Source organism: Sorex araneus, chromosome 1 (assembly GCF_027595985.1).
Source record: "Sorex araneus isolate mSorAra2 chromosome 1, mSorAra2.pri, whole genome shotgun sequence".
NCBI classification, from domain to species: domain Eukaryota; kingdom Metazoa; phylum Chordata; class Mammalia; order Eulipotyphla; family Soricidae; genus Sorex; species Sorex araneus.
In genome coordinates this window covers 384,906,115-384,931,191 of record NC_073302.1, presented here as the reverse complement: position 1 = coordinate 384,931,191, position 25,077 = coordinate 384,906,115, and the positions used below count along the sequence as shown (strand labels likewise).

At 37.9% G+C, this 25,077-nt stretch overlaps 1 protein-coding gene across 2 annotated transcripts in view; it reads left to right on the top strand.

The window, feature by feature from the left end:
• The window catches only part of DYNC1I1 (dynein cytoplasmic 1 intermediate chain 1), a 395,478-nt gene that overhangs the window by 316,470 nt on the left and 53,931 nt on the right, over window positions 1-25,077 (top strand). For both annotated transcript variants that reach the window (XM_055141002.1, XM_055140999.1), the window contains 3 exons: window positions 3,176-3,289; window positions 5,835-5,968; window positions 9,640-9,784. In XM_055141002.1, coding sequence (XP_054996977.1) covers window positions 3,176-3,289; window positions 5,835-5,968; window positions 9,640-9,784 — 393 coding nt within the window. The remainder of the gene's footprint in view (window positions 1-3,175; window positions 3,290-5,834; window positions 5,969-9,639; window positions 9,785-25,077) is intronic.

Sequence of the window (25,077 nt, the reverse complement as noted above, 5' to 3'; positions counted from 1 at the left end):
CTGATTGACTTAGACCCAAGACACATACAGGTGAAACTAGTTCTTGGAATCTTGGAAAATTGCTCTTGTCTACCCTATTTCTCCAAAGTAATAATAGAAAATTGTGACCCAAGAGAAGATGGGCTTGTGCAGGTGTTTGTTCAAGTAGTATGAAACCATTTTGTGTCTCTCAGTGGGTAACTGGTACGTTTGTAAGCTTACCTTTAGAATTTTATATATATAAAATAATCAAAAATATGATTTTATATTTAATCATTCAGGAACATATATTTCCAAAATCTATAACACTCAGCAATAATACCTTGGAGGAAATATGAATTCTAAAGCCCTTTCAAAGAATGTGTTTATTTTTCAAGTAACTTTAGATGTGATCACATTACTTAAAATGCTGTTCTTATCAAATAGAGTGACATTATTCCTACTAGAAAATAAAACAGGGTTTTCCTCTTTTACTGTGTTCTGTTGAATTCATAGCTAGAAAGTGCATACATGGTTAATAGTTCAACTGTATTTTAACTTCATTAATGCCTGGTTGATTGCTACCAGGATTTAAAAAGAAAAAAGAAGTCCACCACAGATTACTTACTAATTTCCTTTCACACCCACCACACATATGCATTTGAGATGACAGGAAATCCTAATTAAAACAGAATGTTTCTGCCACACAGTAAGTTTATTCCCAAAATAAATAAAAACAATCTGGTATCTATACTGGGAAATTGAGCTGCACCATTGCTTTTTTTTCCTCTCCATTGAGTAGAGTGGTATATGTCTGCATACGCATAAGAGCAGGCAGGCCCATGTGTCTGCTTCTGTTCTGTTTTTTTTTTTTTAACATCTCTTTCTTTTCTTTTAAACTGAGTCTTATTACTCATGAAAGCACAGGCCAGAAGTATTGATTAAAGCCAGGGAAGAGGTACCACACACAGTCCTTCTCTTGGTAGGCGTTTGGTTCTGTACATTCTCTCAGAAGTCTCTCCTTTGTCCACCCTAACCTAAGTAGTCCACATCCATTAAAGTTTGGGTGATTCATATTGGTGCTTCATGGTTAACAAAGAAACTCCACTGGACTTCTGCTAAAAAACAATAGTGGACCGCAGGTTCTTAACAAGGTTCTGGACCTTGTTTCTCCATCCTCCCATGTTAGTAAGTCTCCTACTTTTAGGCAAAATTTTGTTCCCTCTATTTTTCCACTTGACTTTCATGCAAAACTTTGCATGTGGTATGACTCAGGTCTTAAATTTTGTAGCACACTATTGTGACTTCCATATATACTAGAGACTTGGGAAAGAGCATTGTCTATAGTCTCACAACCCATCAGTGATCTTAATTCATTTGAAAGTTTCTGTAAAAACATAGTGTGAACAAAACAGAAACTTAGATGATTATCCATTCATCTGAGTAAGAGATAACATTTGCAAAAAAATGCAAATGTAATTTTAGGATGCCTTAATACAGACAGTTTTGTTTTTAATCATAGAAGAGGTGAAAATTCATTGTCCTCTGATTTCTATGCTCTTCTGGTCAGAATACAGATAAGACAGTTATTTTCGAGTCTCAGAATTTGACTGTAAGTGCAACTTGTACAAGATATAGCATACCAGCTAGAGCAATGGAGCAGCACGTAAGGCAATTGATTTGCATGCAATCAATCTGGGTTCAATCCCCAGCACTACATATGTTTCCAGGAACTCAGCCAGGAGTAATCTCTGAGCATTGCTGGGTGTGGCAAAAAGAACCAACCAAACAAACAGAACACAGCATATCAAATTGAAGAAGGAACTGAAATCCAGAAGAAAACGATAACAGTCTGAATAAGACAAGACTTTGGTTGGGTGGCACAACAACAACAATCTCTAAATAGTCAAAATGATTTTGTAATATTTTGATTTATCTCTGTCTTGTCAGATGACACTGCTTTGAAAGTATCTCCATGAGCTTCCTTCATCTCCTAACCTGGAAGGAAGAATTCACTAGGAATTAATGCTTAAATGGCTCTCTGTTTAAAAAAAAAAGTGTTTAAGCCAGTTTTGGAACACTTCTTGGTAGAAGCAGATGAGAAGCTGTACTAGATGATCATTACGGTTCCTTCTGACAAGTAGTTTATATGATAATTAATAGTTTGGGAATCATCCTTTCTATTATATCAACTTTCCTATATTATAGATTGCTTCATTGTAGTTGTGGCTAGTATTATGGACAATATCTCATCAAGAGTAAGACTTTGACTGTCAGCTATTTGCACAGAGAAGCATCAAGTAAGTTGTGGTTTGGCTACGGGTGGCTAAACTGCCTGAAATCTAACCCAAATTACTGCTAGGTTCTGCTTATGCTAACCTTCCATTTAGTATTTTATGTGCAGCTGCAAATGATTTTAGCCTACCGTTTAGGATTCTACAGAGTGGGATAACCTACTACAGTTATAAGAGAAGCTAAGTTAGAGCAACTTACTTACAATTCCTGGGATAAAAAAAAAATGACCTTTCTCAAGCTTCAGTCAAATCTAAATATCCATGCTACCTCAAGTGGTATTTCGAAAAAATAAGCTTATCATTATCCTAGATTTTTGCAGTAGCATACAAAAACCTAATGTTATCTCACTAGCTGTCTTGTGCCAGTAATTCTTATCATCATTTTCTCTCTCTTAAAGAGATTGATGAATATTAGCCACTTTTTAAAAAATTTTGTTAACAAACATTTGGCATGGTAACTACAATGTATCAAACCTCAGATTTTTATTTATTCCAGTTTCAACTCCAACAATGATTCCCTCCAAAAGTCAATAGTTCTACCCTTCTGATGACTTTTTCCATCATTCACGGGGGTTTTAGAAGCCAAACTATGCAGTAGATAGTCACTCAAGCAATCCAAATCTGCCTTCCTGTACTGCTTCAGCCCCATCAATTCTCATTTACTCTCACTTCCTTAAATTCTGCTGCACTGCAACTGACTGAGCAAGGTGATGCTTTGTAAGTTTTTCCACTACTCTGCGTTGCTGCCCAAGCTTTTAGAAAGAAATTGGGTTCAAACAAAAAGTTTCAAATGACCTCAGGCTTGTATTATCATATGATAATGTCACTCTTTAATCCTTGTTTCAGAATAATGCATTTGACACTCAAATGTAAGCCTTTCCTCCTAGGCGGGAGTCTGATCTGCCATATTTATGTGTTTGCAGCATCCCGTGTACTGTGTAAATGTTGTTGGGACCCAGAATGCTCACAACCTCATCACTGTATCCACTGATGGTAAAATGTGTTCTTGGAGTCTGGACATGCTCTCTACTCCACAGGTAGGTTTGCTTTTCCCTACACTGAAAAGCATCCTGGTTAAAATAGAGCTGCCTAAAGGAACATAGCTTCCTAAAGGAACATAGTTTGTATAGAATATGAGGATTTTATATTCCTCATATTCTATATCCTCATATTCTATAGGAACTGAAATCAATGGATGCACTTAAAAGAGGGGAGCCTATTATCAGCAGCCTCCCCTTGAAGCCAAAACCATTTCCTGTACCACAAATTATGTAATTATTGCAAAACTGATCTAAGGTCAGTTTCAAATGAAAAGGAAAGGATCCATTTTAAAGCATGGTATTTCTGAAGGTTACCTGTGGTATGAATTGTGCTTACCCTGCAGCTTTGTTGGAGCTCAGCAGAGCAATTCTCAATAGGTACTTGCTTTGAAAAAAAAAATACCCCAGCAAAACAGAATTCAAGCCTTTGCTTATTTCTGTAGCCTAGACACCGAATCTATATATATGACAACTTAGCCAAACTGGTTTTGCCTTTGGGATATTTATTATTATAACCCATGCCATTTCTTGCTCAATAAATAACAAATAGAAAATTTAAAAAATAATAATGCCAACATGTCTAAACCACTGCTGAATATAGTAATGGGAGTCAAACAAAGGAGCAGAAGTAGGACCATAGGGTAGAGGAGACATCTCAGCACAACCTCCAGAATATTCATATGTCTACATATGTATGTAGAGAGACCATAAACAAACATACACACTTCTTCACATTTATTTGTAACTGTGCGATGGGGGAGGGGGTCCTGGGGGGAGGAGGATAATATTTCATTGCTTTTTAGCTAAAAAATAAAGTTTAGTCATAGCCTTTAGCTAAAGTGTAAAAAAAATTATAGAAGATAATTCTCAATTTTAATATTTCTATTCTGTTTCTGAAATAATGACCCTAGAGTGTTACTCACATAATTTAGAAGGCACTGAAATTTCAAGATATATAACAAATGTGGAAACCATAAATAGCCTCCTGTAAATCTCCACAAATACAGAGGCAGAGAATACTAGGCTGAATCTACTATATTTTTCTTTTTTAATTATTTGTAGGTGACTTGGAAAAAAAGACAGAATTGACAAGGTCCATACAATTTACCTTTTTCTATTTTTTGCTGATTTTTTTAACATTATATAAGTTGGTGGCTGTCTGTGGGCATTTTATGGTTTTCTCTCAAAATTTTCAGCAAAGAACTGTTCTGGCTTTTTTTTTTTTTTGCATGGAGATTACAAACAGATATAAAAGCAAACCCTCTATTTGGAAATTTTTAATTGCCCATTTTGCTGATTAAACGTGTATTTGTTTAGGCTAAAGCCAGTCATACAGGGGTTACAAGCCCGACGTTCTTTATTTCAGCATGCCACAGATTCCTGTCCCTTCTGAGAAATTGTGAGTTTCATTATGTGGCTTCCCTGTGGTGGCAGAGAGGGATAGGAGCATTGAAAAATGTTGCCTTGGTCATTCTGATTCTCCCAGGTGGTCGACCAAGAGTCTATACCTTCCCTGCAGCTCACGTTAGCCATAGAGAAGGCCACCAGGTCTTCTCATTTTCTGAACTGAAATGTCACGGCATCCCATTCACTGCTGCACTGGCTGTGTGTGACTCTCATGTACTGTGAGCAAATCACTCGAGATCATGTGATCTGTCCTTCCTGGACTGTCAGCATGCACTACAGGTTCAGTCACCTTAGTAGAAATGACCTGTCTTACGTGCTCGAGTAAAAGCACTGAATTCTTAAGCGACTATCATTATTTGCTCTCCCAAAATAATTCTTTTGACTTGCTTCAAGCACACAAAGTAGACTATTTGATACAAACTATCAGAAATATTCAGAGATATGAATTATATTGAATTGCCTTTCCCTGTCACAAAACCTATTTCAAGTGTGGAATACCTTTTAAAATATTTAACTCCAATTTTTTTAATCACTTTAGATAAAATGAAGACTTTCTGTTACTATCATGAGACTTATTTTAATACTGCTTTCTGCAGGCTTGCAGTGTACACATCCAATAGGGCCCTTCCTGAAATCTAGCCCCAGTTAAAATCTGGGATATTTTTGACCCAAGTGTCAGCTTTCTGGTCTTAGTTTATGGAAGACACACACTCCTCCTTTGAGAAGTGTGCTTAGTACATCTGATATTAATACATGTGTATTCTCATGAACAATTGATTTTGAAAATGTTTGTAAATATAAGGGTATTGTGTGTTTTATTAAGGCCTGGGGCTGACAAGTGTAACCATTACAGTATTATCTTTAGTTTCTGCACCATTAGTTCCAAAATTCTCACCTGTCATCTCTGCCTGACTTAAGAAGCAGCAACATACTCTGATGAAATCCAGCCGGCCTGAAACCAGAGATACACAGAAGCATGAATGTCGGGGCAGTAAAGCGTGGTTTCTGGCACAGCCGGGATCTTTTGTAACGCTGTGTGAAAAGCAAACAGATGATTTAGCCAAATGATTTTTCCGTGCTATCTTTGGCATGGCAAGGAATTGACAGGGAATGTAACCACCCCCTGTTTTGGTAGGAGAGCATGGAGCTGGTATACAATAAGTCCAAACCCGTGGCTGTTACCGGAATGGCTTTCCCGACAGGAGACGTCAATAACTTCGTGGTTGGCAGTGAGGAGGGTATAGTCTACACAGCCTGTCGTCATGGAAGGTGATTTTCTGTTTTCTTGCAGATGACGCGTTCCCCATTTCCCAAAGTCTGTTACTGCTTTCTGGATTATAACCACCTTGCATTATGAGGGAGACATTTCTGAAGAGACGAAGCACAACTCCCATTCCTCTTTATCTCTTAGTATTTGGTATTTGCTGTGGTCCTCAGCCATTTCTAAGTCTTTGATAGTTCACACTGCCTTGAAAAAAAAGTTCATGGCATATACTTGTGACCCTTGATTACCTGCCTTTTTCCATTCTCAGCCTGCAGGCTCCATTCACACCCCCTTCAGGGAAAACAGTCCCCTCACATTATTTATCCCAAGACACCATTAGAGTTTGTACTTTCAATTTCTTCTGCTGTGTCTGGCATTTCTCTTCTTGACTCAGTGAAGACATCCTAACCCCTCAAGCTCTAACATAGAATATATGCCACAGCAAAGTCTCTGCTGTTTCTCTTGAGGGGAAAAAAAAAAACTATCCTTCCTGTGTGGTTCAACTGTTTCTGTTCCTTTATCATTCATTCTTACAGGAATACCAAGCAGCTTCCAAATGTCAGTATGCCAGATACCATCACATCATAAGGAGGCAGGAAGGACAGACCTTGAGTTCCTATTCTGGCTGAAGAGAGAAGGCAATAAAATAACAAGTTATTTTATGATATGACTTATTATAACAAATTCCCATGAAGTGGAAAAGGGGGATAGGACTACATGTTGTCAGGTTTTTTTTTCATTTATATATTTTCATTATCAGCTTCTTTTTATATAGGTTGTCAGATTTGCTAATTTATATGTTTCTAAAATAGTATTACGTATTTATCTCAGTAATTCAATTGTTTACTAATTTCTTCTACTAAATCTATTCCCATTTAATTGCCTGTTCTCTTTCTGTTGCCTGGCACCAGAAAGGGATCAGCTAAACATCTAATCAGCAGTAAAGAGATAACAATACCAAGTAACAAAGTTTTAAGATACTGTACCCCACTAAGAAATGCTGGAACGACATACAAAAGCCACTTTGCAGTTGATAAAAACTACAGATGCTACTGAAAACCAAAGCTTTCTGAATAAAACAGAACTTATCATTTAGATCAAATTATAAAAATTCACACTAAACTGAAGCAAGCAACTTCATATATTTTGAAAGCTTTACTAAGTTCACTTGGTGCTTAATTTCCCTTTAATTTCAGTAGAACTAGTTCCATTGATTTTTTATCTCTTGTGTCCCAGGCTATTTAGATTTATCAAAGAACTACAAATTCTTCCAAGTTCATGCTCCTGTGTTTTAGTGATTTGTAGAAGTAACAAGCCACAAACATTGTCATTTTCCTAGCCATTCAATATAACCTGTGAGGTACCCACTATTTTATGCCCTGAACTAATTCTTGATTCCTACTCATATGATTGAAAGATGGCTAGAAAGAGATATACTTTATTGTTCCCAGTCTAATGCTCCTACTTAATAAAAACTGGCTAAAACCACGCATTACAGTTTAATCAAAGGATAAGACGATTTATATAAAGTTGTTCATTCATACAAACATTTGCTGCACACCTACTTTGAGCAAAGTATATTACTAGATGCTTCCAGGCATGCAGACATTTTCTAAATCTGGTCCCTATCTTCAAAGAACTGATGAAGAGGGAAAAGATAAACAGACAAATACCTATAAAAGAGGTAGTGTCATAGGTGGCAGGAAATAGAGAAAGTTCAGTAAGCTGAATAAGGAATTACAACTCCAGCTATACTTTTATGAGACACAAAAGACTTAGGTTCAACTGACTTAATTCTGGAATTTAATTTTCTGTTACGCTACAAGACATGTCCACTGATACCTTTCAGTTGTTTCTTTGATTTGCAAAGTTTCTCTAATCTGAATAACCTTTTACAAGGTGAATACATTTGTTCTGTGGCTACTGTCCTTTTCAATCAATGTCAAAATGTCCTCTGTGGTTCAAAAGACAGTACCGAGAGGATACATCATAAATATTTTTACAACAAGCTCCATTTTGCCTAACACATCAATCCATCCATTTGAAATCTAAAATAAAGGTCTAAGTAAAGTTGTAAATCAGCAGGCGTTTGACTTTGTAGTAATTTTAAATGAGTTAGGTAGGGATACAAGGGAAAGGATAGGGATTTCTATTTTTCACCTAACATACAGAACGTGCAAATCCACTTCCATAAATTAAACAAGGTCCTCATTTTGCACCCTATAAACCCCTTCAGGATGCTGTTAAGAGCAAGTGGAGTCTCACTAGGGACCACTTCAAAGATCAGTTCCTCGTGTTCATTAGGGCAAATTTAAATGATCGCATGTGGAACTGCTGTTAGCAGTTTCACTGGGCATAATTTTTGAGTGCCTGTTACATGAAATACATGCTGCAGTACTTTGCTACTGATTTCAAATTTTGTTCAACACACTGACATTTATTGGTACTCAAGAAGTCAGCATGTTTTAACAATGCAATTCATTTTTACTCCTACTGACATAATATTTAGATTCCATAATTCCCATATATTTGTCATATTTAAAACTTCATGTCCATCGATTTTTATAATATTTAGCATTTTGTTTACTTTCTAGTTGGGCATGCAATGCAAACTATTATGTGATTGTGGATATGAGCATGATATGGGGGCATGAGCAGATACTGGAAATAAACTCAGTTTAGTTAAATCAGCAAGATAAGTCTGTGGGTAACTTGAAAAGTTTGTATGACTGTTTCTCAAATGTGCCTCAATTGAATAAAATAGGCCTAAGTTTGGCCTCTTTGTCATTTCTTTCAACAAAGCTATTTTGAGTTTACCTATATGCTGAACAGCAACAAGACAAAGCATCCTTAACACACAATTAATGTTTAATGGCTATATAAATTCCTTTTATGTGATTCGTGAAAACAGTCATTCCTCCATGTTGTATTTATATTTTGTGTATTATTTTGTAGTAATATGGGTTTGATAATTTTTTTCAGGTATATATCAACCTAATTTGAGAAATTTCCCTGAAAAGATAAGATGTCTCTATGCAGTATCTCAGGAAGTTTATAGTTTTCCTAAAAGAAAACAAAATGAAACATACCAGAGATAGGAGAGTGGGTAGGATGCTTGCCTTGTATTCATGCGACATGGTTTCAGTCCCCAGCACCCTGTATGGTCCAGCCAGTATCCAGCCAGTAATTCCCAGTAGTGATAGCTGAGTGTAGAGCTAGACTTTATCTCTGAACAACTCCTAGTCTAGCTTCTTCCCCACAAAAAGACTTGAAATATATGCCAAATGTCATATATTTTATAGCATAAAAATAGAACAATCTTACTAAAAGTATTAAAGCTTTGGAGAATTAAGCATATATGCCCAATATCAAAGTAGCTGCAATAAACAAATAAATTGCTGTAGAAGGATAAAATTATATTATTTTGTGTTAAATTCAGATTAAAAAATATTTTATTGCCCACATTGTTTACTATCACAAAAAAAATTTGTTTTGTATGTTTGCAAGTAATTTATTTATTTCTCTCAGGGTGACGGTGAAAGTGGCTTCATATGATGTTTCTCTAAGATATAGAGAAGTAATCATTTAAAGACAAGTTTGTTGCTGTTACTGCTGTTGAAGCAATCACCATTTTGCAAAATAACTAAAATTCTGCTCGTGTGGGGTTTTCATGCAGCAAAGCAGGGATTGGCGAAGTCTTTGAAGGTCATCAAGGACCAGTGACAGGAATTAACTGCCACATGGCAGTGGGGCCTATCGACTTTTCACACCTGTTTGTCACATCATCATTTGACTGGACTGTCAAACTGTGGACGACAAAGGTAAGAATATCTTCCATGGAATTCTTTGGCAACATTGGGGTAAAAGGACAATTTTGTTCCCTGGGGAAAGTAGTAGAGAATTTACATATTACAGTCCATTTTATTTAAGTTTATTTTATATTTCACTAATACTTTAACACATTGTAATTGCAAAAAAAATTCAAACAGTTGATTTAATTACTAGACATCCCTTTTACCACTTCTCACACTGCCCCTGACATTCCCTTCATTGCCAGTCATGCCAGTTATCTCTATAGTGACTTGAGTGTTGATCTTCTGAGTGTTGTAGCACTTAATGTCAAATATAAGCACCAATGTAAATATATGACTTGGGGATTTGTGATTTTTGAGGTTTTGGCTTTTGGTTGGATCCTTTAAAGGTTTTCTGGTTGGCAAATATCTCTGTATTCATTGTACTTTAAAAGATCATTCTCAGCATGTTTGAGAACAAGAAAAGGAGAGATCACCCAAGAGGAAAGTGCAGTAGAATAGCAAAGAAGTGACAGTGATTTAGACTAGCAATTTGAGGTGGAAAATAGCAGATGGACTTGAGATCCACTTAACAAGTTAGAAGAAAGAACATGATGATGATTTAACCCATAAAGGTAAGAGAAGGAGTTGTCAATGAGGGAAACTAGGTTTATGAGGACTTGATTTATGGTAACTAACATTCTCTGCACTGGAGAATGTTGTGAAGGTGATCCTGTGAAGTTTGTACACCATGAGTTGAGGGTCCAGGTATCATTGTTCACAAATCCACTCGACAGTTTGATATGTGGGATGAAAACAGAGGGAGGGTCCTGGGCTGCAGGTACTTAGTCCTAGTAAGAACTAGTACTTAGTCCTAGTAAGAACTGTAATGGTTATCGAAGTCCAAAAAAGTGGATTTTAAAATTTTATAATCCAGATAAAACAGAATATTAGGAAAGAGGCAGGAGAAATAGAAGATTAGTAATTAAGAGCCCCCAAATGTAAATTATTTTAGTGTATGTATAAAACAGTAGGATGATTTCTAAACAATTAAAAGTAGAAGTACCATATGATCAACAATTCTACTTTGAGATACTTATCCAAAGAGCACACAGGGAACAAAATACTATTAGAAAATGTGTATATACAATTATGATCATTGCAACAGTATTTAATATAGCTAAGATCTGGAAATCACCCAGATGCCAAGGGCAGCAGAGTAGATGATGTAAATGCAATATATGTACACAGTGAGCTACTGTTCACTTATAAGAAATGATCTGAACATTAGCAGCTACAAGGATAAAACAGAGGGAGTCATGTTAGTGACTCTGGAGAAAGACAAATACTGGATGATATCACTCATATGTAGTATATAAATAAACAAAGTAAGGGAATAATCATTATCCAATGAGGAGTGGGGAGCCCCTTAGACTCTAATTCCAAAATTGGAGCTATTAAGGTGTGCGGTGGCAGGGGGGGTGCCTTTGGAACTAAAATGGTACAGTGGGCCATAGTCAAGGAATATTAGCATTTGGGTTATAGGTTTGGGAGAATAGAGGAGTGTTAAATTCCTGTAGCACTGTCGTCCCGTTGTTCATCGATTTGCTCGAGCAGGCACCAGTAACGTCTCTATTGTGAGACTTCTTACTGTTTTTGGCATATCGAATACACCATGGATGGATCTACCGAGCTTTAAATATAACTTTGAGCAGTTATTTATTTTGAAGAGCAACAGCACAAATGAAATACACTTCCTACCCCCTAATCCAAAAAAAAAAAAAATCCTGATTCTTTTACACATGATTGTCTACTGCTGTTTTATATTGTGTATGTGAATAGTTATAAATAGGTTCATTTCTGTTCTAGCCCTAGGTAGCTATTAAATTTGTATAGTAGCGATAGTAAAATCACTTTGTCTCACTTCAGTGTAGTCAAATTTATTGGTATATTCTTTTTTAAAAAATTTTTCTTTAATTGAATCACCATGTGGAAAGTTTTCAGGTTTAAGTCTCAGTTAAACAAAGCTCAAACACCCATCCCTTTTTTTTTCTTTCTTTTTGGGTCACACCCAGCGATGCTCAGGGGTTACTCCTGGCTTTGCACTCAGGAATTACTCCTGGCAGTGCTTGGGGGACCATATGGGATGCCGGGGATCTAACCCGGGTCGGCCGCGTGCAAGGCAAACGCCCTACCCACTGTGCTATCGCTCCGGCCACCCTCGAACACCCATCCCTTCACCAGTGCACATATTCCACCACCAAGAATCACAGTACACCTCCCCCCTACCCCCCACCTCCCCAGCCCTCCACCCCGCATGTGTAACTGGTAAATTTTACTTTACTTTCACTTTACTTTGATTACATATAATATTTCAACAAAAACTCACTATTATTGATTTGGAGTTTCTCCCCCCTAAAGTCGACTTGCTGAAAAGAAAGCATTTGATAATTTGTTTTCCATTGCTGAGAATGAAGAGATATGAGGTCGAGAGGCCACACTAGCAGCCGCACAGGTTTGGATTTCTGTATTTTAGTATTTTAGTAACTAAGTCCAGAGAAATATCTGCCAGAAATTGCATCATTGTAATCTTGTACTTCACAGCTACTTTATATTCCACATATGAGTGCAATCTTTCTATGTCTGTCTCTTTCTTTCTGACTCATTTCACTCAGCATGATACTTTCCATGTTGATCCACTTATATGCAAATTTCATGACTTCATGTTTTCTGACAGCTACGTAGTATTCTATTGTATAGATATACCATAGTTTCTTTAACCAGTCATCTGTTTTTGGGCACTCTGGTTTTTTCCAGATTGTAGCTATTGTAAACAGTGCGGCAATGAACATAGAAATGCAGATGTGCCTCTCCGGGATATATTCCCAGGAGTGGTATTGCTGGGTCAAAAGGAAGCTCAATTTCTAACTTTTTGAGAATCGTCCATATTGTTTTCCAAAAGGGCTGAACCAGTCGGCATTCCCACCAGCAGTGAAGGAGAGTCGCTTTCTCCCCACATCCACACCAACACTGGTTGCTTTTGTTTTTTGGGATGCGGGCCAGTCTCTGTGGTATGAGATGATATCTCATTGTTGTTTTGATCTGCATCTACCTGATGATTAGTGATGTTGAACATTTTCTCATGTGCCTCTCAGCCGTTCAGATTTCTTCTTTGGGAAAGTTTCTGTTCATTTCATCACCCCATTTCTTGATCAGGTTGGCAGTTTCTTGTGGAGTTCAACCAGTGCATTGTATATCCTTGTTATCAACCCTTTATCAGATGGGTACTGTGTAAATATCCTTTCCCATTCTGTAGATTGTCTTTGTATTTTGGTCACTGTTTCTTTTGAGGTGCATAAGCGTCTTAGTTTGAGATAGTCCCATTTATTTATCTCTGTTTTCACTTGCTTGGACAGTGGTGTGTCAGCGTTGAAGATACTTTTGGCTTCAATGTCATGGAGGGTTTTGCCAACCTTGTCTTCAGTGTACCTTAGGGATTCTGGTCTGATGTTGAGGTCTTTAATCCATTTTGATCTGACTTTTGTACATGGTGATAGATGGAGGTCTAAGCCCATTTTTTTGCATGTAGCTGTCCAGTTTTGCCAGCACAATTTGTTAAACATGCTTTCTTTGCTCCACTTCACATTTCTTGCTCCCTTATCAAAGATTAGATGATCATATATTTGGGGGAATGTGTCAGAGTATTCAACCCTGTTCCATTGGTCTGCAGCTCTGGAAATCAAGCTCTCACTATTCGCAGATGATATGATACTATACCTAGAGAACCCTAAAACCTCTACCAAGAAATTCTTAGAAATAATAGACTCATATAGTAAAGTTGCAGGCTATAGAATCAATACCCAAAAGTCCATGGCTTTCCTATATGCAAATAATGAGAGAGAAGAAAGTGTCATGAGAAAAGCAATCCCGTTCACAATTGCACCTCAAAAAATCTAGTACTTCGGAATCAGCTTAACAAAGGAGGTAAAGAACATGTATAATGAAAACTAAAAAACGCTACTTCAGGAAATAAAAGAGGACACAAGGAAATTGAAAGATATCCCCTGCTCATGGATTGGAAGAATTAATATTGTCCAGATGGCAATACTCCCCAAAGCATTGTACAAATTCAATGCGATCCTTGACATTCTTCAAAGAAATGGAGCAAGCGCTCCTAAAATTCATATGGAACAATAAGTCCCCACGAATACCTAAAGCAATTCTTGGGAAAAAGAAAATGGGAGGAATCAACCTCCCCAACTTCCAACTCCACTACAAAGTGGTAGTCATTAAAACAGCATGGTATTTTCTTCTTAGTTTATAATTTCTAAATGTCATTTAAATCCTTTCTTACTTGAGTAACAAATAGCACAGCGGGTAGGGCGTTTGCCTTGCACATGGCTGATCCGGGTTCAGTTCTTCCGTTCCTCTCAGAGAGCCCGGCAAGGTACGGAGAGTATTAAATTCCTAAAGCATATAAACACTTTCACTCTTGTAAAACCATATTCCCGACAATAAATATATAATATAAAAATTAGGTAACTTCATTTTAAAACCAAATAAAAGCATTGATTTTCAAAGATAAGGGGAGAAAAAGAATGTGAAGTATCTCATATTAAATATTTCAAATTGACCCATGTTAAAATTACTTTGTATTTAGATCAAATAAATATATTATTTTAAAAATGGGGGGGTGCTTATCTGCTCTGGGGCTACTTCTAGCTTTATTTTCAGAGAACCGTGTAACGGGAACTGAAACAAGGTTAGCCACACACGGGACAAGTGCCTTAGGGCCTTTATTAACTCTCTAGCCCTATTAAATATTTATAAAAAAAATCGAGGGTGAGGGAGATAACTCAAGAGGCAGGGATGCAGGCATGGCATGCTTGGGGATTTAGGTTAGCATCCTAACTCTCCATGGTCCCATGAACACTGCTGGGTGTAGTCATGGATGTCTTGGCACCACTGTGCCTCAGCAGCACTAGTATTGTGCCATTTGAAGCATATGAGCACTGTTTGGCAGCACCTTCATGAAATGTAACAGAAGGGACCAGAAGACAGTACAGAGGTAAAGCCTTTGCCACGTGTGCAGCTGACACTGGAGTAGTTCAAACTTCCACACTGAGGATGGTTTCTCAAATGCAGCCAGAATTGACCCCTGAGCACAGGGCCAGGAATAAGCCTAAACACCACTGGGTGTGGCCCAAATTTAAAAAAAAAAAAAGAATACTTGAATAGGAAAGAATTGGAAACAATAAAATATTCCTCAATAGGGTGCTAAATGAAAAGATTTAGTGGCACGCCAAAAATTTGGTAGTACAAAGAAATGAAAACCTGTATCAGAGAGTAATCTTAGAGTATAAATATTTTTAAATTTTTTATTATTATGTGCAGAATTGTAAAAAATTATTTAAGTAACAATAGTTTATAACATAATTTTCAGGTGGGTAATCTTGTAATCAGTACTTGTACTTTTGTATTATATTCACCATCTGTCACTGTCATTGTCATCCCGTTGCTCATTGATTTGTTTGAGCGGGCACCAGTAACGTCTCTCATTGAGAGACTTATTGTTACTGTTTTTGGCATATCCAAAGCGCACGGGCTTGCACAAAGCTTGCCGGGCTCTCCAAGAGGGGCGGAGGAATGGAACTCGGGTCGGCCACGTAAAAGGCGAACGCCCAACCTCTGTGCTATCGCTCCAGCCCCATATTCACCATTATAAGGAATATTTTTTAATTAGAAAAGCAAGGTCACAGGGTCAGATAGAGTACAGGACATAGGCATTTGCCTTGCATGCACCAATCCTGTTGTATCTCCATCACCAAAAGGGGTCACTCCTGAGCACAGAGCCAGGAATAGACCCTGAGCAAGTGTGGCTCAATATCCCAAATCTCAGAAAGAAAGAGAGAAAGAGAGAGAGAGAGAGAAAAGAAAGAAAGAAAGAAAGAAAGAAAGAAAGAAAGAAAGAAAGAAAGAAAGAAAGAAAGGAAGGAAGAAAGAAAGAAAGAAAGAAAGAAAGAAAGAAAGAAAGAAAGAAAGAAAGAAAGAAAGAAAGAAAGAAAGAAAGAAAGAAAGAAAGAAAGAAAGAAAGGAAAGAAAGAAAGAAAGAGAAGGAGAGAAAAAGGAGAGAGGGAGAGGGAGAGAGGGTGGGAGGGAGGGAGGGAGGGAGGGAGGGAGGGAGGGAGGGAAGAAGGAAGGAAGGAAGGATCACAAAACATCTCAATAGTATATTGCCATTGTTTTGTATTATATCTACATAGTTTTAAAAGTTGGGAAAGTAAGCACACACAAATATCTTACATATGACTTCCTGCTATTTGTTATAAGGCAGGAAACTGAAAGATGCATCAATATTTTTTCTCTTTTATTTATTTATTTATTTTAATTTTACTGAATCACCTTGAGATAGTTACAAGCTTTCATGTTTGGGTTACAGTCACACAATGATCAAACACCCATCCCTCCATCAGTGCATGTTCCCCACCACTGATATCCCCAGTATACCAGCCCCCTTTCCCACCTTCCCCTTGCCTCCATGGCAGACAGTATTCCCCATACTCTCTCTCTACTTTTGGGCATTATGGCTTCTTGCAACACAGACAGAGAAGTCATCATGTTTGGTCCATTATCTACTTTTGGCATGCATTTCCCATCCCAACTTTTTTCCCAGCAATCATTTTCTTAGTGATCCCTTCTCTATTCCATCTGCCTTCTCCCCTCTACTCATAAAGCAGTCGTCCAGCTATGGGACAGTCCTCCTGTCCCTTGTATCTACATCTATATTTAATAAATCTTACATGAACAGTAACAGTATCATTACCAGCAATACCAGAGCTAGAAGTACAGACTTCTTAAAGGCCTTATATTTTAATAATTGTTATTCTTCTAGAGACCCCTGGCAGTGCTTGGACCTGATGGTACTTGGTTCAGTGGTGCCTGGGTCCAGGGATTCTTGGGGGACACGAAGGCCACACTCCAAGTGTTTCTTGGGGAACACGTGGTGCCAAGGACTGATCCCAGGGTTTTGCACAGGTGAAATATGTGTGTCCTAAATTTTAGTATGACTTATCTATTATCCATTCTACAAAAAACACCAGAGATACTCAGAAGAAATTACTGATTCTAGAGCTGCAACAGGAAATGTACAAAATGAGGCTAGAACTTTCTGTTATAGCAGAAAGTAAGCAAGCTAACAGACATTACAAATGTCTTGTCCTAGTCCTTGGAAGCCAAATTCAATAAATTTCTGCTGGGCAAAATATCAATAAAGGTAACATTCATAAGTTCATAATGATTTTGAGAGAAGGAAACTCATTGATCGTCTTTGGAAAATACTAGGGAAAACAATTCATTATTTTGAAAATTGGTATGTAAAGAAATTAATTGATCATTTATTCTGAAAGAATCAACCATTTACTTTACCTTTTCATATGATTAGTATTTCAGTTACTGCATATTTGATGAAGGGAGAGTTTTCCTTCAGCTAGTATAGGAAAAAAATTAAAATATTTGAATATCAAAATTTTGTAACTCCCTCCTGCTAATTGAAGCAATGATTATTACTAAAATATCATGCAAATCGAAGCAACCTTCAGAATTATAAAAGTATACATAATCACTTTTGAAGTAAGCTTGTCCCCCACATTGATCTGAATTTTATCAGATCTCTTAACATAGAAACATTAAGTATAGATACAAAATTTAAATAAACTGGGGATGCAACCAGCCAAATCAAGACTACCGGAAATCTGTAGAATGGCTGATCTCAACAAAACCAACCTTTTCCTTTAGTCAAGGAAAAAATAATGAAAGTGGAAATTATATTAAAACAAAATGGAACTCAACAGACTTGAGACATTTCAACCAGTCTCAAGTATGGGTTTATTGTGACCTTAGTTCAAAAAAATATTAGAAAAAAATCTTAGGTCAACCATTAGAAAAATTAGAATATAATTAAAATCTAAATACTGACTGGATATTTGATTATATTTACAAATTATTATTTTATATATAGTGATGACACAATAACTTAAATGGTATTACCTTTTAGAAATGCATGTATTAATATTTATATCATCTAATGATAAATACTTGTTTCAAATTAGTCCACTGAGAAGGCAAGTCAGTAAGATGAATATTATAGTAAATTGAGGAGGAATTAAAGCAAGGAAACATCGAATAAAAATTCAGTTCTGCTAAGAGGAGAAAAAAATACAGGGGAAAGAAAGGAATTTTTCTTTTTTAATTTATTTTATTTTAAAAATTTGTAGAAATTTTGGGGGCTGGAGCTATAGCACAGCGGGGAGAGCATTTGCCTTGCACAAGGACGACCCGGCTTCGATTCCCAGGATCCCATATGGTCCCCTGAACGGCGCCAGGGTTAATTCCTCGGTGCAGAACCAGGAGTGACCCCTGTGTATCGCCGGGTATGACCCAAAAAGAAAAAAAAAATGCAGAAATTTTTACAAGTTTTTATAGCAGAAGAGTAAATAAAACGAGTAGAAGGAGGCTGGAGATTGTGTAGTAGGACATTTGCCCTGCATGCAGCTGACCCAGGTTGAATCATTGGCACCGCATATGGTCCCCTGAACCTTCCATGATCTGGATGTGAGACTATCCTCATCACCACCCCTTCCCCCAAAAATAAGAGAATAGAAAATCTGTTAAGGTCAAGAAATGGCCCTATAAATGAATATATGGGATACAGAGCACAAAATGAGTGAATTTTAATTTGGTCAGTGATTTCTCTTGCAACAGAAAAAACAGGAGGTACAGGAAAGAGATAGGACAGGGGTTAAGATGCTTGTCTTGCATGCAGCCATCCCTGATTTAATCCCCAGTACTGCAAATGGTCCTCAGAGCATCATCAGGAGTGGTCCCTAAAGACATAGCTGGGAGTAGGTCCTCAGCACCACTGGTTATGACCCAGTCCTGCCACCCCATCCCCGAAAGAGAACAGGGCTTAAAAGTGAGAAGTAGATAGAGTTTTCATATACTGTTTCCTTAGTGAGGTAGAAGTAAAAATAGTCTGTTAAGTACCGGAGAGAATTGTAGAGTATTATTAGTTTTCAGCTTCTTATAAACAAGAACAGGAAGAGAATGGTTATGGAAACTAGACAAACTTTCATGAATATGAAAGACTCACTGGGTTTGGACATTACAAAGATTTAGTGACATCAATCTTCACAGCTGACTTCTTCAAGAGAGAGTTGGGTTTTTTTGTTTGTTTGTTTTTTGTTTTGCTTTGTTTTGTTTTGTTTTGCTTTTTGGGTCACACCCAGCGATGCACAGGGGTTACTCCTGGCTCATGCATTCAGGAATTACTCCTAGCGGTGCTCAGGGGATTGTATTGGATGCTGGGAATCGAACCTGGTTGGCCACGTGCAAGGCAAACGCCCTACTTACTACCCGCTGTGCTATCGCTCCAGCCCCTGAGAGTTTTGAAGAACAATGTGAAAATGCAAGAAGGAGACAGCTAGATGGAATCTGGACTGGAGTGTTACCAAAATGTAATTGAGGGACAATAGAATTTGGGATTTGGAGATATGGGCAAGAGAGCATTTGAGGGATTCTAATCTGGATCATTAAAGAAATAAAGCATGACAGAAAACAAAGGGAACAAGGGGTTATACGCCCTTGTAAGATAATTAGAATGAAAGAAGTTAAGGAAATGAGTAAAACAGATGATGGTTGTTAGAAAGAGAGGTATTTGGATTCATTAATTCACAACCAAAATGATCTCATGTGATTTTTTTTTTACGAAATGGTCCAAAAAATGGAAGTTAAGCAAATGCAAATTCACTGGAAATGAGAGAGTCACAGAAATAAAAGGAGATAATAAAAGTGTGCCCACAGCTTTGCAGTAGGTCAGAATAATGACATGAGCAGGTTAAACCAAAAAAAAAGGGGGGAAAAAGTGATCCCAGTGCTGGTCTTTAATTACTTAGTAAGAGTGATCAAAAGAATTAATGGTGATACGGACCAATGATCTGTAATTGAAAGAAGAATGGCATTTTACTGGAAGGTTGAAAAACTGTGAAACTTGTCCTGATGAGCAAGTAATAAGATGACCCCTCTCATCTTCTGAAACAGCACATATGCTAGTAGAGGACAGCAGGGAGAGCGTAAGTTATGGGAGTGACAGGAGTGTGCCGAGGAAGGCAGTCAAGGGAACTTTCACAGAGAAAACTAGCGGTGCAAGCAGATGAATTTATCCTGGAATGGGAGGTTCAGAAGACATGCTGGAAGCATCTGGAAAGGAGGAAAGCAGCAAGTGGGCTGTTCAGGTGAAATAAGCACTAAGAAAAAAAATCCCAAGAAAACCACCAAGAATGAGAGATGCTAAAGCAGGAACCTGGAATTCTCAAAAAAAAAAAAAATCTGAAATTCTAAAGACAGAAAAAAAGGAAAGGAAAAAGGCAGTGAGTGGGGGGCTGGAGTGGTAGCACAGCGGGTAGGGCATTTGCCTTGCACACAGCCAACCTGGGTTCGATTCCCAGCATCCCTCATGGTCCCCCGAGCACCACCAGGAGTAATTCCTGAGTGCAGAGCCAGGAGTTAACCCCTGTGTATCTCCGAATGTGACCCAAAAAGCAAAAAAAAAAAAAAAAGAATGTGGGTTGATTAAAAAAAAAAGTGAGGATTTAGAGCACTGTACGTTGCCTTCCCTCTCCACTGTCCACGAACCTCCCTCCGCCGCTGTCCATAGGGTCATCATTAAACCACAGTCAGGGAAGGCTTCATACTGAAGCAAAAAGCAAAAACTTTGTGGGAATAGTTTATTTGGAAAACAACAAAAAACAAACAAACAACAACAAAAAGACAGGCATTAAGAACAGGTGATGGTAAAAAATAGGGAAAGAGTCAGAGTCCTCTGGTACATCAGTGGTGTAGAGGTGTGGTATATCACACCTCTAAATCACAAAGCCAACAACTCTGAAAGTAGGAGACCCAAATTACAATAAACAAACTTAAAAATGTATCTGTCAAGGAAGCTGGCAGAGAATAGGGTAGTGGGAGGGAGTCTGGGAACACTGGTGGGAAAGTGAGGTGCTAGAACATCATATGCCTGAAACCCAACTATTAATAAATTTGGACATCACAGTGCCTTAATGAAAACAAACATAATGCACTGCCTAAACAAATTCTATTGAGTACCAACTCCTACCTTTTACTCTATCTTAGCACATTACGTTCCCCATCCATCAAGAAATGCTGGATTTTGATGCTAGAAATAAAGTCCAAAATCTTGGCTGGATTAAAACATTCATTATTCCACTCAGCTTTTCTGTTTGCTGAGGTTTTGGATAATTTTTTTTCCTGTACTGTAGTTTAGCTTAGTGGCTAGACAAGTTATGAGTCTTTGGACTTTTTTATCATTGCATTCAGTTGGAAAGTTTTAGTGGACTCCAATTAAACTTTGAGTTAATATTTATTTTGATCCTGGTACAGCTTTACAAGGATTTAGGTTCTTGATACTGTTCACAAATTTGCCAGCTCAGGCCCTTCCCTTAGACTTCAAAGGACTGGTGCTTCTGCTTGTAGAGATATTATCCTGCAAATACTTTTCTGCACTTGATATTTTCCATTTTTTAGTTGACTCATCATTTATAAGGAGTCAGTTAATAATTCATGTGCCGACAGTTGGTGTGATGGCAGGATGGTACCCCAGGATGCTATCATTTGAGAAACATTCCTGGTATACACTTGCTTGACAGAAATCACAGTGTATTTCTTCAAATGCATCTTGATATTATACAATCCCATCTAACAGTTAATATCCATCTCATTCTGCAGATCATTTTGATTGTTTATTTTTTTATTTGGGGGCCACACCCAGTGATGTTCAGCGCTAACTTCTGGCATTGTGTACAGGAGCACTTCTGGTGAGCTCAGGGGACCATATTGGGTGCCAGGGATTGAACAGGGGTTGGCCACATGCAAGGTAAGCACCTTACCCACTGTACTCTCGCTCAAACCCTTTTTATTTCTTTTTGGAGAGAAAAGGGACCCTCCAAATCAGTGCTAAATTGCGTCCAGGAATCACACTTGATCAAGTGACAAACTAGACCTAATAGTTCAATGCTGCTGCTCAGGCCCAAAGCCATCGAGGGCCACAAGAGCTGCCAAGCCAGTGATGGGGACCTCCAGGTGACCCATCACACCTGGTGGTGCTCAGAGGGCATCTGTTTCTGGAACTGCAGCCAGGGCTTTGTGCCTGCTCTAGATGTTCCCCAATCCCTAGGCCGTCTCCCTGGGCCTCGATTTCATGTTTACATGCTCTGCCAGGGTGAAAATATATAATGACTATTCTTAGCTGACTTTTTTATCCTCTTAACTACTAAAAATGAATAATATTTTGAATTTGTGTAAAAAAAACTATTTTTAGGTTTTTTTTGTTTCTAAGAAAACATTGGCTATCACATTTTCAATCCTTTTATTAAAACGATTATGCACTTTAATAAATGTTCAATTTGGCCATATCACAGATAATGCAATAAAGTTATCTTGCTCACTGATGCACAAAGTATTCAGACTTTCCATCCTTTCCCTGTCAAACTGTGAGCCCCTCGAGTATTGGCCAATATAATTTCGTCCATTTCCTTAGTACCTGGCACAGTGCTTGGCACCTGATAGACACATCATAAATCATTGAATTAATACATAAATGAATACCCCTGGGTTTTAAAGAGATATACATTAAAGGTACTTTATAGCAAATATTTAGTTAGCAGTGGTTTGGGCAGTAAAACTCATAGCCATAATTTAGAAATATAATAATTAGAAACCTGAGGTTAAGCTCTAAAAATCCCATTAGGAAATATTTAGGAAACTGTAATTTTGGAAGGAAAAAAATCAGAGGCAACCATCCAGGAACAGAGTGGTCTCCTCACTGTTTTTCTTACAAAGTAGATGAGCAATTCAATCAGTCTGTGAGACTGATCTGAAGACCTGGGCCACTGGCAGGATAATCAGGGAGTCCTTTGTTGCACCTGTCACTCAAGGGGATGGGTAGGAGCCAAGAGAGTTAGTGCAGTGGATAGGACTTTGCCTTGCATGCTGCTAACATGGATTTGATCCCTGGCATGACATATGGTCTCCTTAATACCTTCAAGAGTGACCCTTGAGCACAGAGCCAGGAGTAAACCCAAAGTACCACTGTGCTCCATCCCCAGCCCCCCCACAACCCCCCACCCCACCCCCTCACATTTCATCCATGCACAAAATGGTGCATTTCCCATCAGGCCTGTCAACCACTTCTTGTGTATTGTCCCTGGGTGAAATGCAGAAATTCTCTTTCTAAAGTCAGCCTGGAGGAAGCCTGGCACTTGTGGAATGTGGTTTCCTCCAGAATGGAAGGGTTACAACTCTTCCCTAAATCATAGTTCAAAACAGAAACTCCTAACTCAAACTTAAGCATCCGAGGGGAAATATAGCAGAAAATGTTCTAAGAAATTTCTCAAACGTTTGAAAGAGTTCATTAGGTGAAAGGAGAAAAGGAAGAGCATTCCTATAAAAAGAACTGCAGTCTAAAACAGAATACTGTAGCTGTCTGACTCTTAAAATGTCACTTAACTTGTCTGAGCTAAAGTTTATTCATCCATATCAGAGGTTCTCAAACTTATTTGGCCTACTATTTTCAGAAAAAAAGTCACTTATGTCACTTTTGGAAATCTACCTTCTTTATGAGAGCAAATAGAAAGTGCCTCCCAGTTTTTACTTGAGTACAACTGCTTCCCCAAAATTGTTCCAGTGTCTCCAGACAGATGATATGGTCCACTGAGAAACACTGATCTATATAATGTTAGTAAAAATATTACTAATCTCCTAATATATGAGTGAAAATTTAAATGGGCCAATACATGCAAAGCCCTTTGAACAATGCAAGTCAAAAAGTAAGAACTATGTTGATATTTTAGAGTTTAAGTAGTTTAGTTGGGCTGAACAAGTGGGTTTAAGTGGCTAAAAAGGAATAACAAAAGGCTATCTCTAGGCGCCAGATGATGAATGGTAATCTGTGATTCTGTGCAGTGCAGTGTCCAGTTTCTTCTGAAGGTAACAGGGAAGGATAGCTAATGATAAAGTGGGGTCTTGCCACCTCTTGCCTGACACCAAATAGCAAAAATGGCACTAAAGATATCTCGCCGCTCCCTCAGGGTTCAGAACCACTATTTAGTAGGGTAGCATGATAACTGTAGAATATATCCATAACTGCCTCATCTGATCACCAGCAACACTTGTGTTCCACGTTAAACCCCCTCCTATTTCAAGCTGAGTTGACTGGATTTTGTGAAATTCCACAACTTGAGTGACCAGAATGTTTCCTTTTACAACCCTTCGTGAGACTTCCTTCCTAATTCACTGCTACACTTTAATTTTCATGAGGATAAAGACTATAATGATAATAATCACATTAATCATAGGAACTGCATTCAACTGAATACTTCCACGTGGTTCACATTGTACCAGGTGATATCACATGATCCTAAGTATATATTAGGCAATCTCGTGCCACATGACCTCATCTTGAATGGGCTGTTCCAGAATGATCACATCTGAACTTTCTGCTTGCTTTTATGCTCAACTGTTCCTCCATTGTATTTGCAATTAGTTCTTTTTCATTAATATCATTATTGTTATTAAAAGGCAAAGAAATGGCTCAACAGGCTGGAGTAAGTGCTTTGCATATAAAAACCATCGGTTAACCCTCAGCACAGCTGGAGCAATCTCCAAGCACCAAGTCAGGAATAGCTCCTGAGAACTTCCAGGGGTAGCACCAAAACAAACAAAAATATTGTGATTTTCTTGTTTTTGTTGTTGTATGGGTTTCGGTGCTCAGGGGACAATGCAAGTTTGGTGCTTGAGAATCCAACAAACTTCTGTTAGCAATACTTCTAACCTTCTCTCAAAATCCCATTAGGCATTTCATACCTGTGGCCCAACTCAAGTCCTGAATTCTTGAAGAGGCAAATATGCCAATATAAGAAGGAGAGAGGGGCCGGATTGATAGTACAGTAGGTGCTGGATTTGCCTTTCACACAACTGACCTGGGTTTGATCCCCAGCAATCTATATGTGCCCTAAGCCAAGGAGTGATCCCAGAATGCAGGTCCAGGAGTTAAGCCCTGAGCACCACCAGGTTTGGCCCAAAAATCAAGTAAATAAATTTAAAAAACAAAGAGATACTCTAATTTTCTTACTTCTAAAGAAAGTATAGGTTTGTTTCATTTAATCCCTTAGGATACTCAATATCACTTGCTTTTACAATTTCCACACTATTTTAACTACTTAGTAAATATTTACACAATTTTTTTCAGATTA